This window comes from Otolemur garnettii, unplaced genomic scaffold (genome assembly GCF_000181295.1).
Source record: "Otolemur garnettii isolate 467f Iridium unplaced genomic scaffold, OtoGar3 scaffold00115, whole genome shotgun sequence".
Classification (NCBI taxonomy): Eukaryota; Metazoa; Chordata; class Mammalia; order Primates; family Galagidae; genus Otolemur; species Otolemur garnettii.
The window spans coordinates 425,499-442,180 of NW_003852510.1; the positions used below are offsets into that span (position 1 = coordinate 425,499).

A 16,682-nucleotide genomic window follows, 5' to 3' on the forward strand; every position below is an offset into this window, starting at 1 on the left:
ACTCTACCCTACAGGCGCACACCGCCACCTTGCACTCTACCCTACAGGCGCACACCGCCACCTTGCACTCTACCCTACAGGCGCACACCACCACCTTGCACTCTACCCTACAGGTGCACACCGCCACCTTGCACTCTATTATACAGGTGCACATTGCCACCTTGCACTCTACCCCACAGGCATACACCGCCACCTTGCACTCTACCCTACAGGCGCACACCGCCACCTTGCACTCTACCCTACAGGTGCACACCGCCACCTTGCACTCTATTCTGTACGTGCACACTGCCATCTTTAGGACACAAGTGATATCAGATAAACCTCAAGGGGCCCCATGACAGCACACTCATTCATTAATGGTCATGTATCTTTTGTCCATTGTCCTTGCCACCTATGAAGAAAAGGTATGGCTAAATTCAACAACCAGGTATAAATGATGTGGAGTGGTTATTTCTAACAATGAAGTCTTAGGTTGAAAGAAGAATGATCTTGTTCGACAGAGATACAGATTTGGCTTGTGGATACATTTTCCTGTTGATGGATATTTAGTCTTTATCAACAATAAATGAACTCGATTGACTTTGGTCTTTATTGATGATAAATAAACTCTACAAATAAATCCTACAAATAAGATTACCCCTCAGAAATAATTAATTTTCTACCATTCTACCAGAGGTTCAGTCAGTGCCAAAATCTGACCATTCACAAAAGATCAGACTAGAAAAGATATGACTGTAAGTGACCATATAGAGTCTTAAAACCATGTGAAACCAAGTCCCTCCAGGCTTGAAGTCCTTATATTCAGCTGTTCTTCTTCCAAATTCTTCCTCATGGCATAGAGAAAGCCAATCAAAATATGACAATATACAGTCAAAAGTGTTTTAGCTAAAAGGATCATCTACTTATGAATCATGATCCCTGAGATGGTAACTGAAGAAAATTAATTTTGGAAAGGATTAATTCATTCAATCTCCATATTTTATAGCTGTAGAATTTGAAGACCAGACAGATTAAATGACTTGCCCAAACTCACACAATAGGTGGTCACGGAGCAACCATGGGGCATACGAGGATGAAGTTGATACATATATAATCCAAGGAAGACTGTTTACCTGAATTTCTTATGTTGGTGTTATTCAGTTTGGAGTCCTTTATTACCAAGTGTTTAATCCATAGAGTAGGAGCTGTGATTTCTGGGGGGAAAAAAAGAAGAGAGAAAAAGTCTGAGCAAAAAAAGTATGTGACTTACAGTGTCACCCTCAGATTTTTATTATTGTAGCATTTTAAAAGCCTAAGACACAATCTCCCTCACTGCATATCCACCTTGTTGAAGTGCCCTCTCCTTTCCTCAGAAGCTCCTCTCCCCACCAGCTCCTAAGGGCCAACCCAGGCACCCTGTGCCAGGAGGCAGAGTGGGCAGAGCCCAGAGGCTCTGAGCCACTCCATCCAGGAATAAAAATATTATCCCAGGAGGTAAGGAACAAGGGCCAAGCCAAGTCCTGCTCTGCTGCTTCCCTAGGAGAAGATTTTAAAGGGGATAAATCAACAAACAAATGCCAAACAAACCACAGACACCATTTTAGAGGAAATGGCTGAGCCACAACAGATTCAGCTTGCTGAGACTCTGCTCCACAAGGGAAAGAAAGTAAAGGGTCTAATGTGCACTTCAAACCCTTTCTAATGGTTTCTCACTGAACAGAGGCTGAGTTCCTCTGTCCAGAGAGTACCAGGGTGCCCCCAAGCTCTCCAGGATGTGGGTCACCCAGTGGACAGGAGGTATGGGAATCCCAGATGACCCTGAGCATACTGTGGAGTGGTAAAGTCTTCAGTGAGGGTTTTGGAGAGGTCTCCCAAGATGGCATGGGCTCCATTTCCCACCAGATCCCCCAGGTCCCAGACTTGTCAATGATCCAGGACCTTTGTGGATCATGGAAACAGTGTGAACTTCTGGATATGAACATACATATGTTCTGCTAAATAAATTGGTTGCAATGAATATCTCTCACTCCAATCCTTTTGCTCAGAGCTGAGCCTATGATAGGGACCCCCTAGCACAGTGCCCACTTTTTATTTCTCTATCTCAATGTCCAATCTCATGATCCAGGGCTGGACATACTCAGGTGAGAATGGCTAAAAATTTGCCGCATATTTCACTAAAGCCTTGTTGGACTTTATAGAAATCGCCCTCTGTCAAATGTTCTTTTCCTCCTTGAGGGAATGTGGAGTGCTCAGTAACAACACTAAAGAATATAGGCCCTGAGCAGCTCCCCTCTGCGCTGGGGCCCAACCTTCTACATCTCATGCATTCTATCCATTCCCCACATCTCCAGAGAATTCCAGCTTCTATTTTACCACCAGCTACCACTACTTCTCTTGACCTAGAATTTCTTCTCTCCCAAATGTCTTGATTCAACTCTCAAAGTCCCTATAACTTAGCCAACCCAGGCCCACTAACCCACCTCCCCCCTGCTGCCCTGCTCAGCATACTCCATCCTCCCCAAGGTCCCTCTGTCCTTGCCAGACTCCTGCCTGCAGCACACTGCTTCCTCCCTCCCTCCCTCCCAAGACCCAGATCTTCATAGAAGCTTTCCCCAGACCATTATGATCTCTTTCTTCTATAAATGTCTATTCCACAAAAAATTGAGACCATATTATTTAGCAAACAAAGCTCTCTGATAGTTCTAGCTATCTCGAGAGCAAATGCTCACATTTGCACACCTCCCTTTCATCTCCGAGAGGGCCTCACACAATGCTAGGCCCAGAGTGGGCAATTGGAAGTGTTGATTAGTTTACTAAAGGCCTGACTTTCTCAGCCATGATTCCTGGGTCTTGGCAGCTCAAAGGGTCTGTCCAGGCTGTGGTATTGTTGGACATCAGGAGATAGGCAGGAAGCCTAAGGGGAACAGAGGGCCTTTCCAGAAGTGGAGCGTGTACCAGTTCCTTGGAGAATTTTCATTTTTAAAAAGTTTAGAACAGCCCAGTTGACACTGGGAAAAACTGAGATTAAAAAAGAAAATAACAATAATAATAAAGCAAACAAACATGCCAATTTAAGACCTTCCTCAAACCTGAAGATGTGCGGGAGAACCAAAGTCAGCAGGAACGTGAAGGCTTACCGTCTCCATCGAACACCGGCTGAGTCTCCATCGTGGGTGTCGGCTTGGACCCATCGTCTGAATTGAGGGTTAAAAAGAACCGAAAAGAGACTACCATTATTGAGGTAAATACTATCTACTCTCCAGCACTGTTGAATGGTTGGGGTTTGTACATGGCCCGGCCAAGTCCCAGTGAATAGACCAAAGAAGAAGAAATGAAAGAAGAAAAGAGCAAGAAGGAAAGGAGAACCACAGAGAGACACCAACAGTAAACAAATCCAGGTGTGTGCACACCGTCCCGAGAGATGCCAAAGGGGCCTACGATGCTGTGGCTTTGGAGGAGCTTTTCTCATAAACCTGAGGACACCAGGTTTATGAGACTGCCAGCCCTTGTTCCTCCTTGCAGGAAAGTTAGGGGGAGGAGTCTCTCCCAGCAGTCCTAAGTTTTGGCCAGGCATGATAGGATAAGGCTGGCATCCCTTATGGCATCAAATTCTGGTGACCCGTTTCTTTCTGCCCTCTTGTGAAAGGTACCAGCTCAAGTACTTTTTTCAAGTAGCCCTGATTAAAGAGCTTAAGAACAACAAAAGACCAGGGTGCTCTTGCCCTTCCAAACTCCTGGCAGTTTTATCAACTCACCTAAAAAAGATGAGACGGTGGGAAGGACCGTTCTCTTTCCAGCACACTGAGCTAAAGACAATCAGGAATCCTTAGAACGGGTGAGCTGCAAAACAGCACACACCCCAACTCCCAGCAAGAGGACAGGATGGGAGAGGATGTGGGAAATTGCAGAAATCCCAGACTTGCTTGGAAATTCCTAACACAGATGATGGAAGCAGAGAGCACCTAGTAAGCCAGCCCTGGGGTCTATCATTCCAGCGGTGCTGGCAGCTCCCTTTGCAGAGCAAGAACCTGCACAGGTCAGAAGTTAGCCCAGGCCTTTTATATTCACCTTCCAAGACTGAGGTATTTTCATCAAGGCCCCCCAAACCTTAGCACAGAGCAGTATTTCACAGCCTTTCTTCTATTATCATCCATGTAAGGAGCACTTTCAGACAATTTTTTCCCAATCACTTCCCCCAGGAAGTTTAAAAGCACAGATAAACTGAATATATATTTGTGTTTTATATGTTAAAAGCATAAAATCTTTTTTTAACCTCCCAGGAAATAATTGCACCCCCTGGTGAAGGCTGGGAGCGGGCATCTTTTTCTCTCCTTAGAATACACAGGTTAGAGATTTCTCTTCTGTTTTCTCCCTTGGTGGGGTGAGGGAAGGAGAGCATTGTTGTCTCAGATGGTTTGATGATTACACCATCCCTCTCTTCCCAAGACCCCCCAGAGGCCTTTCAGAATGGAACACTACATCCTCTGAGCATTAACTATTTATGGAGAATGCAAATTCTCAGATAGTCTCTGCAATGCAGATCAGGCCATCAATAACAGCAACGCTCCCACCATTTGCAGCTCTCAGTACCTTTGGCCAACTTTCCTGCATTCTATCTGGAGAGACAGAAAGAATAGAGTCCTGATCTCTTTTTCACATTAACATATCACCCTTGGGATCTTAAGATTCGAGAGCTATGGCGACTCAAACCCTTGCTACAGGCTGAGGCCAACAGCTGAGCCCAACTCATGTGAAAACTAACCCTGCTATTAGTCTCCAGCTGACACCAGGGCCCAACTCTCACAGGGACTGAAGCAATCCTGAACAATCATCCCAGGGAATGAGACACAGCAAGAAATGAGGAGTAACTATCCTGGGTATCTTATTTGCCTCAAACTGGAGTCCAAAACAGGCATCTTTTGATGCCAAGCTGTGTGAGTTTGATCTGGAAATCATTGAGAGAGAATAAGCACAGAACAGAGCCACACAATGTCATTTTTTTAATAGCATCACTTCCCTTGACTCTATTAACACCTCTTTCCATTGAATTCAGTGAGCCACTGAATGAAGTCTTTTGGCAGCTGCAATGAACATTTGGTTGTGCCTGCCGGATACAGAATTCGCAGTCTAAACAGCCCCGCACAGAATGCTCAGCTCCTCCACACAGGGTGGCTTCATTTTAGGAGACTTCCAGGCCACCAAAGGCAAAGTGAGAAATCAGATATTCCAAGAGGGACAAAGGTGAGAACCCTGTGCAAAATGGCTCATGCAGCATTTTTATATATAACATAGTCATTAAAATCCTCCTACAATACCAGAGCTGTGTTTCTTCTCTGGAACAAAATAACTGAAAACATTCTGTTTATTTCTCCTATCATCCAGCCAAGAGCCTGCAACTGCCCACCTGCTCCAGTCATCAGCAAATCTGTGCTCAAAGAGAGCAAAGAGAGTTTCCTGGGGAAGCTTTACACTTTTGCAGGTCAAGGACTTCCACAGATTGCCCAGATGTGGGCACAGAAGCCCACGAGGCATGAAGCCACGTGCAGGGAGGGAATCTTCCTGCAGGGTAGGGTCACCGAGGGTGAAGAGATACAGCTGTTCTGCCACAAGGGAGGCCCTGAATGGAAATCTTTATGAAGTGAGAAAAGACAAGGTGCCCTGCTGCCAGGAGCCACCTGTGCCCAAAGGCTGGGAATCCTAGCCAAAGCCAACAGGACTCTCTAACCATCATCTCCGGGCACCTGGGCACCTGGCTTCTGACCCAGTAAATAAGCACACCTCTTCTACCAAACATAGGTCCAAGGCCAGGGTCCAAGATCCACATCAGTTCTGCTTCCAGGCAAGCCTTGGAGCAGCACCAGGCCCCATACTGAGCCTTGGGGAGAGAGTAAAGTTTCTGCATGTGCCCCTGACCTCCCAGTTGCAAGTGGAGTCACCCCCCAGTTCCCACTTTATATCCAATAAGTTGGCTAATCTGAACCCCTCACTTTACTTCTCTGGACAGCAATATCCTCTTTGGATATTAAAGGCCTACCAAGCCTCTGGACACTATGTAGGTATAAAAACTTTAAAGGACTATTAAAGGGGGAATATAATTCCATGATGGCTAACCATAAAGCAAACCTTACAACTCAATGACAAACAACCTTATTTTAAAATGGGCAAAATATTTGAATAGACATTTCACTAAAGAAGATTTATGGACAGCTAATGAATACAGGAAAAGATGCCCAACATAATTAGTCACTAGGAAGGTGCAAATTAGAACCACAGTGAGATACCACTAAACACTCAGTGGAACGGCTAAAATTAAAAAGATAGACAATACCAAGTGTTGGCAAGGATATAGGGAAACTGGAACCCTTGCTCATTGCCTGTGGAAATGTACAATTGAGCAGCCACTTTGGAAAACAGTTTGGCAGTTTCTTTAACAGCTAACTGTAAACTTTTCAACCCCCAAATTCTACTCCTAGAAATCTACCCAAAAGGGGAAAAACATGTCCATACAAAAGATATGTATACAAATATTCATCATAGCATTATTCACAACAGCCTCAAACTGGAAACAATCTATGTGTCTGTCAACCAGTGAACAGATAAGTTGTGTGATATATCCACACAATGAAATACTATTCAGTAGTTAAAAGAAATGAATAACTAATACATCTGATGACATAGATGAAAAGCCTCAAAAGCATTACGCCAGACGAAAGAAGCCAGATGCAAATATTACATATTGTACAATCCTATTTATCTGAAATGTCTAGTTTTAAAGGTTAATTCTTTAGAGACAGATCAGCAGCTGCCTAGTGTTGGGTGGGAGTGGAATATAACTGTAAAGGGGCTCAAGATTTCCTTGGAGGGCAATGGAGACGTTCTCTGGTGATAGCTGTACAACTCTATTATTATTATGTATTAAATTCACTGGATTGTACATTTACAATGGGTGAATTTCATGGTATGTAAATTATACCTCAATAAAGTTGCTAAAACAAAAGAGGGGGAGTGCCAAGGTTGTCACAGATAAATCATTTGGCAGCAGCAGTTAAATTATTTGAGCAATCTTTACTTTGGAGAAAAATTCATCCACATATTTTAGATACATCTGAAATCTGATTAAATAGATGTATATGATGATTTGATGACTGATGATTATTCTTGCAGATTCTTTTGGACCTCAAATAGGGGAGATCTTGTTTCTTTTTAATATCATAATACTCTTCCAGACTAAGGGGAAGAGGGTAAACACTGAACAAAGCCAATTCAAGGATTATCATTTTTCTTACGGGGAGGAGAAGAAAAGGAATTTGGAAATGTTAAGAGAAATACATAAATAAAGCAAACCTGAGAGAATTTCGCAAGGATGATGTCGAGCTTAACAACCGTAATAATATTAGCACAGTTTGCAACACTCGGTTTCTGGCAGGTGGCTTTCCTAATCTATTCTCACCACCAGACAAGGGGAGGAAGTCACTAGGCAGATAAAAAGAACTGAGTCTCAATGCAAGTAAGTGATTTGCTCAAGGTCCCAGAGGCAATGAGCAGCTTTGGAAACCACCCAGACCCAGAGCCATGGCGTTTGGCCTTCCGGGATTCCCCACCCCCCAACCATGCCTTGTCCTTGCAGGTGCAGCCCCCGCATGGGCTCTGTGAGCCTTTACAGACAGTGGGTTTGTGTGACAGCACAATTCCTTGCCCTGCGAGAAGGCCTGGCCCACGCACAGACAGCTGGAAGTCACTTCGACCCCCGATGACACCGTTCAAAGCCTCCTCTGTTTGGCTTTTTGATTCCTGATTGACATTCGCTGGCGAGGAGAGATAAATGCTGGGCTGAGGACAATGTTGATCCGCTCTGACTATTCTCAGGGAAAGACTTTTCAGAATAACAAACAAAACAAAACAAAAACCCAAAAACATTGGTGTGCTTAAGGGACTGAATAGAGCCCAAGAGGTCCAGGGAAGTAGGGCCGGGCCTTTCAAGGGGCTGGCAAGTCCATTGAGGAGTTAATTGTTTGGGTGTACAATGAGTTTATTCTGACCACATACAAAGAGCTTTCTCTTCCAGGTCCTTCAAAAGCAAATGTCTCAAAGGGGCCAGAGTAGGAATCTGTATTAATGGCATCTCTTGGGGTCTCTGAGACTGAGGAGCCTTGGAGAATGAGGAAAAAAGAAACCACCACCCCCATTCTGAGCTTCAGAAGGTCTCTCCACAATCCCAAGTCCCCTTCGATTCTTGGGCTCTTCCCTCACATCCTTTTAGGCTACTATTGTCTATCCTTAAAAAAATATATAAACTTCAGCCCGAGAGAAGTACTGGAAGGTTCTTTCTTTTGAAGGGACCACATTAATGCCAGAGCTACAACCCCCCTCAGCATGTGGCTTATCACTATGCAGAAGTAGAGACTCATTCTGGGCCTCATAAGGAGACAACTGTACCCATTCGCAAAACTTCCCTAAGAACCTGGTCTGAATCCCACCAGGAGGAGGATGAAATGTCAGTCAAGGTCAGCATTTCCTGAGATGCATGCCCCCGGCTCGCAAGGCTCGGAACTGCACTGTGCACTGTCCCTGCACTGATCGGTGACAGCAGAAGTGATCTGTGCATTCAAGGTCCTTTCCAAAGCAAGAGGTCAATGTTCTACATTCTGTTTACCCACCTGCACGTTCCCTCCCCAAAGTGAAAACAAACCTAAAGCTGTCTTGTTGCCTTGACTCTCACGTGTTTCTTTCTGCAGGCACAGGGTCCATGCAATGGGCCCTGACAGTGACAATTCCCCAGCTGTTGTCACAGGAGCTACATGGCCCTCAGAGCTGGAGATAAGGGGTTAGAAGTGGCTCTAAGGCCTGTCCATCCACATGCCCATATCCCTGCCTTTCTCCAAGTTGCTGGACCGCAGCTACTTCTTAGCTCACTCAGGCAAGGGACAGGAAGCAAATGGATGTATTCTTATTGGCCTGACATCCTCTGAGCCCTGTCACCTTCAGAGCCCCACAAAGGCACAAATCAGGGGGCTCAAGAACTGTGCAGTGGGCTATGCTCACCTCAAGCAGCCCCTCCGGGGGTCTTCTACTCTGGTGAAAGGAGCTATCTGCTAGAACTGTTTGTGGAGATGGGGGCCTGCCTACTCTCCCCTACAGTGGAGACAACTTCTTGGTGCTTCTAGAAGTCTATTGCTCCTCCAGCAGGCTTGGCCTCCACCTGAAGATGACCTCCATAATAAAAGGTTATGAACAATCAGAATGTGAGCTCCACTAGGTGAGGCCAGGACCCTTACTGTTTGACCCACCATTGGGTTCTCATTGACTACAGCAAGCCTGGAATTTAGTAAGTTCTCCACAAATATTTGTTGAACAAAAGAACTGTGTATAAAGTGCCAATGATTATTTGAATGCATCCATGACTGGAAGGCTTTTCAGATCCCTAAATCTCATTTTCTCTCCAATCCTTAAGGGCAGGTAGGCATATGGGAGGGACTCAAAGTCTCAGTCTAGTGCTCTTCATGCACTAACTTTCCTTAACAGACCCCAGAATAAGGGCCAGAATGCAGGGTGGAGTAGATGGAGCCAAGGGGGAGAGGCAGGGAACTACTGCAGGGAGGGGGCATCGTACAGCACGATCACTCAGGCATACTCATGTGCACCCCTTTTGCAGCTGATCTTTGCAAAGCTGGTATAATGACATGCCAGGCTTGGTTACTGAAGTGGCTCTGGGACATCAGAAAGCAGCAGCAACACAAAAGAGCTGCCTCTTGTGGGCCTGGAGCCAGGCAGGAGTGGCACAGAAGCAGAGCAAGGGCTTTTTTTTTTCCTTTGGAAACAGAGTCTCACTTTGTTGCATTCAGTAGAGTGCTATAGCATCATAGCTCACAGCAACCTCAAACTCTTGGGCTCAAAGTGATCCTCTTGCTTTAGCCTCTGACGTAGCTGGGACTATAGGAACCCACCACAACACCCAGCTATTTTAGGAGACCAGGTCTCACTCTCACTCAGGCTGGTCTTAAACTCCTGAGCTCAAGCTAACCACACGTCCCGGCCTCCCAGAGTGCTAAGATTACAGGTGTGAGCAACTGCGCCCAGCCAGAGTGAGCGCTTCTTTGCAGAGAATGGCAACATGAGCAGATGCCATCACCATGGAGGTCTTCAACTGCCTACCTCCATCCAAACCCATCCCAGGCTGGTGGGTGATTTAACTGCCATCCAGGGGCAATGCTGAGAGATCAGCAACTGATCAGCACCCCGCCCCACCACAGGTGCTGGGGAAAGAAGGCAAAGAAAGTAACTGGGAAGAGGACTGAGTCATGTGAGCTGGAGTGACACTCCATGTGTGGATGACCCTCCACAGCCAGCCCAGCAAGGCTGGCTCCATGAAGCAGTATGTGCCAGGTGTGCCAACCTCAGGAGGGAGGAGGGGGGGGCAGATGCTCCCCTTTATCTGAGATGCACCCACCCATCACTCCTGCCCTAAGCTTGCCCCGCAGGGCTGCTTGATCCCATCACTTGAGTGACAAGGTCTCCAAGTTGGCGCCAACCTGTACACCTGGCTCCATGAGAGAGTCTAAAATTAGAGACACAGACAGGGACCTTGGAGAAATAAATGTGACTCATTCTTTACTTGGAGCACATCTATGGAACAGCCAGTGGGAGAATTTTTAAAATAAGTCTCTGCAAATTAAAGATGGGCTGGATTTTGGACATTCTGCCCTTCTCTGTAACTGGCTTGACAAATACAGGCACCCATGCAGAAAATGGAAGCAGAGTTTATCAATGTTTGCATTTTTGGTAAAAGCAAAGGGCAGAAAACTGCTGAGGATCTTCAGCTTTCAAACCTGCCATTTATCATAGCATCACCCTGGGGCCTCTGCGATTCTGGACACTCAGAAGACAAAAGCTCCCAGAGAACTGCCAGAAACCATTTTACCAGTGCTTTCCCATTCCCATTTTCTCTCAGTGAATCATTCTGCACCACCATCTCCCCCACTTCATCCTACCCGAGCCTCCGCACTTCCCGCCTTGAACCTCGTAAGCAATGAAGGTCGGGCCCAGCCCCTGACTTTGGATTCAGTCATCCTGAGAGCTCCTCAAACCACCTGCAGTAATTAGCATCAAGACAACGAAAAGAGGTATGTTGGTAAAATCCACAGGCCTTGGTACAGTTGAGTAAGGCTGCTCAGGATAAGTTCCTGACCTCTAAATACATACGGCTTCCCAGCTACTTTCCTTTGGACCACTTCAATGAAAACCAGAACTTAACCTCTGTCTCTACCTCTGCACCCTTCTGCTGTTTTAGCAGCAGATTTTTGAGGCTGCAAGGGCTGTGTGGGGCCCTCTTCCTCTGCTCAGATATTCCTCTGTGGCAGGAATAAAACATGTGTGATAATAATAAAACACATGTGAATGCACGTGTGCGCCACCCCCAACACACACCCCCTCACATCTCTCTTCAAGGGCCAGGACCAGAGGGGGAGGAGAGGAGGGGGGCAGCCAGGATGGGATTGTCCCAGATCAATGGATATTTGAAACTCAAACACATGGCCCAGGACCCACACTGCACGTGTTAATTACCACACATGTGCCCATAAAGGAGTCAGTTAAACACAAGGGGCCCAAAGAACAGAGTGAGGAGAGGACATTCCAAGGGATTAAGTAAACAGTCTGACCTCCCTCCCCTGCTGAAGCACGTGCATCTGGGTAAGATAACAGCCTCCGCCCCCTCCCCCACCTCTTCCCTCAGCCCTGCACCTGTGGACCCCAGGCTTCCCACTGGGGCCAAGCCCGCAGTGACCTGCTACTGACTGGCCTCCCTCCCTCCTGCCTTCCTCCTGCTGTCTCTCTGGGCCTCCTCCCCCAGCCTCCTTTCGCTCTGCCTTTCTCCTGCTCTCTTTCAGAATCTAATTCCTGGCTGGCAACCAGAGTCTCTGTGGTCGCACAATACGTCTTTTCATTCCTTCCAGGCAGAGAGAACCCATCATCCCAGCCCTGTCAGTGGAACACATTCAGAAGGCAAGAGGGAAGGGAAAGAAAAGGCTGGGTCCCGTCCTTGCCGAGCCCCTCACCCCAACCTACCCCAGACCTCTGGCTTCACCTCCCTTCTGGCCATCCCCTCCCCTGCACAGCGGTCCGGGCCCAGCATCTCTTTGCAGCAGCCTCAGGGAGACAGTGCCCTCGAGGACGGCCCACGTGCAGGCATGAGCTCAGACAAGGGGCCTTTGTATCTTCCCACCTGCTGCCCTCCAGAAAGCACATTCCACTCTTAAGTGGCGGCTGAAAGAGGAACCTTGGCGGGTTGACACAGGATATTAGGAGTGCCCTCTCGCACCCTGTTCCCATTCAAACCTCGGCTTCCTGGACAGGTGTGGCTTCAGGTGGCCCTTCCTACAGGTGGCCCGAAACTGCTCTTCACTGCACTACCCACAGCAGACAAAGAGATCCAGGGCCTAATCAGATCCTCCAAAGCAGAGGGGAAAAGAGGCCCTAGGTAGAATTCAGGACTCTAGGGAAGAATGAGTCTGGCCCCATCCTGACCTGTGCACCAAAGAGGACTCCTCTGAAGAAGCATCTGGGAGGAAGGAACCCAGCCAGGGCACGGGAGCAAAGAGCTGGGGACTGACAGCAACTCATGTCTCCAAGACGAGGGGTCGGGTTCTACCCCTCCTTTCCTGCATTGCTCTTGGAGGAATCAGGCTCTGGCCACTGACCCCAGGGCTGAGAAGGAGCAAAGTATGCTCACTGCTGTTTATTAAGCTGACATCCCAGCCCCTCTGCCTTCCTCCTGCTAGGCCAGTCAGGCCTCTCACTGTTACCCTCATGGTGAAAAGCCGCATCAACCTGGAGGTACTTCTCTGTCCAGTTTAAGAACCCAAATCCCCAGATGCTGCTAAATATAAAGCTTTATCCTCTTTTCTATAGTCTCTTTCTCCCTCAACTTGTCATGGTGGTTTTTAATTTGCTATTTAAAAAATTCAGCATTTATTCAGACTTTATTTGGCATCATATACTCAGCTCCCCTTGGAGGAATGTAGCAGGGGAGTGGAAACCTGGGTGGCCACTTTCACAAGATGGATTGCCAACTTTTCTTTCTCATCACAAGGACCTCATACCCAGGAACAAAGGTGATGTTCCTGAAGATTTCAGCTGCCACAAGCAAAACTGAAAGCAACTCTCTTTCCCAACTCACTACAAAAGCACCATTCACGGTCAAGTCTTTGCAGACCCCTCTCCCCATTTTCCCACCTGGGAGGGAACCATCAACACTCATGCCTGTCCCCCTCCCTGCCCTGGGAAGGACCTGAAAAGCTACTTGCTCTCTCCTTTTCACCCATTGACTCATTTTTGCCCAGGGAAAGAGGAGCAGCCCATCTGGCCCACTGGTCCATGCTTTCTGGTGGGTGGTCTCACCATGTTCCACTTCCATATCTTCTTGAAGCACCTGCATTTGGGGCAGCAAGCTCTCCAGATTCCTATCTCCTGCATTGAGAAGGGGTATCTTTGCCTCTTCTTCCCATCCCCATGGCATAAGCACCCAGGACAGGGCAACTACATGTTAGGACCAGCCTTTGACCTTCATGATGACCCTCAGCAGGCCCAGCTGTCCACATGGACTCTGGTGAGCCTGTAGTTCCCAATGCTATACTGGTGCAGGTGGGAAGCCTCAGACCCAGCCTGAGATGGGCGTCCTGGAGTGCTTGCACATGATAAGAAATGCATAGCTGCTTTGTACCCGACCACCCGCTCTGTGTGTGTATATTGTCCTGGAGATCAGGAGCAGGGAATCTTAGGCCTCAAACTGTCTTCTACGTGGGAAATTATGATCAGCATATTCCAGAGACCTGCTCGTGTCAGCTGGTCCACAAAGCAGCACTCAGACAAATGTTGGCTATATGTGTATAGCCCAGTGGGAAGTGAAAATGCATGAGACTTTGTTCAAAAAGCAGGGGAAAATGCTACAATTTTCATTACAGGTGCTGAAATATCCTTTTTCTATAGTCTCTATTCTCCCTCATGTTGTCATGGTGTTTTTTAATTTGCTATTTAATGTTGTTCTAGGTTAAAAAAAAAAAAAAGTTAAAATTTTATGTGTGCTATGCGCCTTCTACATCACAAAAGGTATATCCTAATGGGTGACAGGGCTTGGCAGTGGACACTCTGATTACATATATTTCCCCTGCTCGTACACATCTTCACTGTCCTGTGGGACTCAAATACATAGATATTCAGAATTTCAGGACAACAGCTACACCAGGGATATGCCCCACCTAGCCTTAGTGAAGAGACCTTGGGAGTACAGGAGCAGTGATGAAGGGAGATCCATGGGGAAAACAGCTCCAGCAGCTCACAGAATGAGACAGCCAGGGAAGGAGGCAAGCCCCTCTGTTTTCCATGCCTCTTTGGCTTAATTCTGGCTATACCAGTGTTGATAGACTGAGCCACCCCCAGGAACCAGGATGCCTGAGGCTCACATTCTCTAAAGCTCCCTGCAGCTCTGGGCTCTCTGCTCACCACCCTCCCTAAGAAACCCTGGGAGCACGGTCTCCATCAGCGTGTGAGCCTTACTCCCCTCTGGTGCTTCTGAAAGGAAACACAGACTAAGGGGGGAGATGACCTTCTGCGGGGCACTTTGAGCGTTCCCCCCAGCCAGGCTCCTTCTACCTTTCCTAAGAACTCCTGCTCAAACTGGCTTGAGAAGCAAACATTTAGATAAAGCATAAAACTCCACTCACCTTTCCTTCCAGAGTTACCCTGGCTCAAGGGCTTGTCGGTGACTGAACCTTGGGTGAGAAGGGAAACAAAAACATAACCATTCAGAATGCATTGCGGTTGGCAAACTCTTTCAAAGAGTTGGCAAAGCCTCATGTTATGAACACATGGTCATGTATATATGCATTGTATACACATCTAGGGATATTATATACAAAGTTAGGACCTACACACATGTCGAGTGGGGTTTGTTTAACATCAATGTCACTGATAACCCAGCACTGTTGAGATGAACTATGATTTCCAGGTTCCCTGCAGCAGTCTTAACCTGATTTTTATAACATTCCACATTCACGTACCTCCCCTGTTGAACCTTCCAGTAAGTATCCCTCACCTCCGTGCCCCGTCTCCCCACCTTCTCATCAACTCCACGCTCTGAGCCACAACCAGACAGCAGAGCCAACTGAAAAGACCCCCCACCACCACCACCAGCCCTGCACTACAAATGCAATGATTGACATCCCTTGCTGGTTAGGACAGGAAATCAGCAATTTTCCATCTGCATTAAGTAGAAAATTGTTGGCCCAATTGTACTGAATGGGACAAAATAGTCTGAGGCATGGAAACAATTTTCTAGACACAGCCTGTTCCTCAAGGATGGGGCAGTATGTGTGTTTGGCTCAACATTTGCCCTGCATACCCTGGCATCCTCCTGTGCTGGCCCTGTGGCACCTGTCTTCTCCATGAAGCCCAGCCCCCACCTATGCAGGCTATAGCCAGCACATCCACAGAGGGGCATCTGTGGAGTCCACCAACAAAAGAAAAGAAAGAATCTATATTTCCCTAATCCATATCACGCTCCTTCTCCATATACCAGTTTTGTGAGAATTCAATTGCATTACCTTGCATGGCTTGTTTCTAGTGCATTTGTTTGCTTTAAATGAGACTTTCCAGGTCATTTGCTAATTCCTGCCCCTCTCCACCCCAACCCCAATTAAGGTTTCCAGTTTCCATGTAAACCACAATAAAGTAAACTTCCCTTTTGGGCCCGCAAATTTTGGTTTCCTGATGTAGTTTCTTACTGCTCTTTCCACTTACTTTCCTCTTTATATAGCAAGGCAAGTAGAAATGAATAAATTTTGTGGAAAAAAATTAGGAAGAGAAAAAGTTACAATAACAAGACCACTAGACTCAGAAATTTCCCATATATTCTAGCATAACATTTTGTGCTTTTTTTACAGTTAAAATGAAAAATAAGTAACTCAATAAAACCGCATGCACATAGATATAAAGAAATATGAATCCACTGATGAGTGAAATGGGGTTTTTGGAAGAGGGCTGAGCCACTTAGTGAGTTAAGAAAGCAACTCAGAGTCCCTCCCTGTCTGAGTAGAGGTGGACAGTGTGGGGCTATGTAAATCCATAATCCACAAGCCCATGAAACTGACCTAAGAGCAAAATTTCTCTATGCTTACAAAGTGGGGAATAGAAAGGACTTAACTTTAGCTATAGACTAACCCAATGGATCACTATAAACCAGTGGTTTCCTAACCAGTCTAATCATCAGAACCACCTGAGATGCTTCATAAAAATAAGAACTTCAGGTCTCACTCCGGATCATTGGATCAGAATACACAAGAGGGAACCCAGGTTCTTTTTAATTCCCCAGGCTTTGCTAATGACCCACCAGATTTAAGAGCCTCTTATGAAAGTTTTCTATTATTCTACATTGCATTCTTCCAGGGAAGCAAATATGAGGCAAACAAGTCACCACTCTCCTCTCCTATACCCATGGCAGACATCACTAATTGATCACCAGTCTTTGACACTGGAGTTCCATGCCGTCTCAAAATCCATCTCAGTAAAGTATACCTAGAGCCACTAGCAATCAGAATCAGCACACAAGTCAATAACTTATATGCCCATTTAGGTTGCAGGATCACAACCAGTGCTTAGGAAAAGAGCATTGAACCAGACCTAAACTCACAATCAATAAATGTAATACATAC

At 46.6% G+C, this 16,682-nt stretch overlaps 1 protein-coding gene across 2 annotated transcripts in view; it reads right to left on the minus strand.

Moving 5' to 3' along the window:
• Nucleotides 1–16,682, minus strand: part of SMOC1 (SPARC related modular calcium binding 1) — a 153,514-nt gene that overhangs the window by 35,505 nt on the left and 101,327 nt on the right. Inside the window, exons 5-7 of one of the 2 annotated variants that reach the window (XM_003797357.3) lie at nt 14,697–14,744; nt 3,117–3,173; nt 1,113–1,193 (exon numbers count right to left, since the gene is read on the minus strand). In XM_003797357.3, coding sequence (XP_003797405.1) covers nt 1,113–1,193; nt 3,117–3,173; nt 14,697–14,744 — 186 coding nt within the window. Of the gene's footprint in view, nt 1–1,112; nt 1,194–3,116; nt 3,207–14,696; nt 14,745–16,682 lie in introns of both variants that reach the window. The other variant, XM_012809878.2, reaches the window with a different exon arrangement.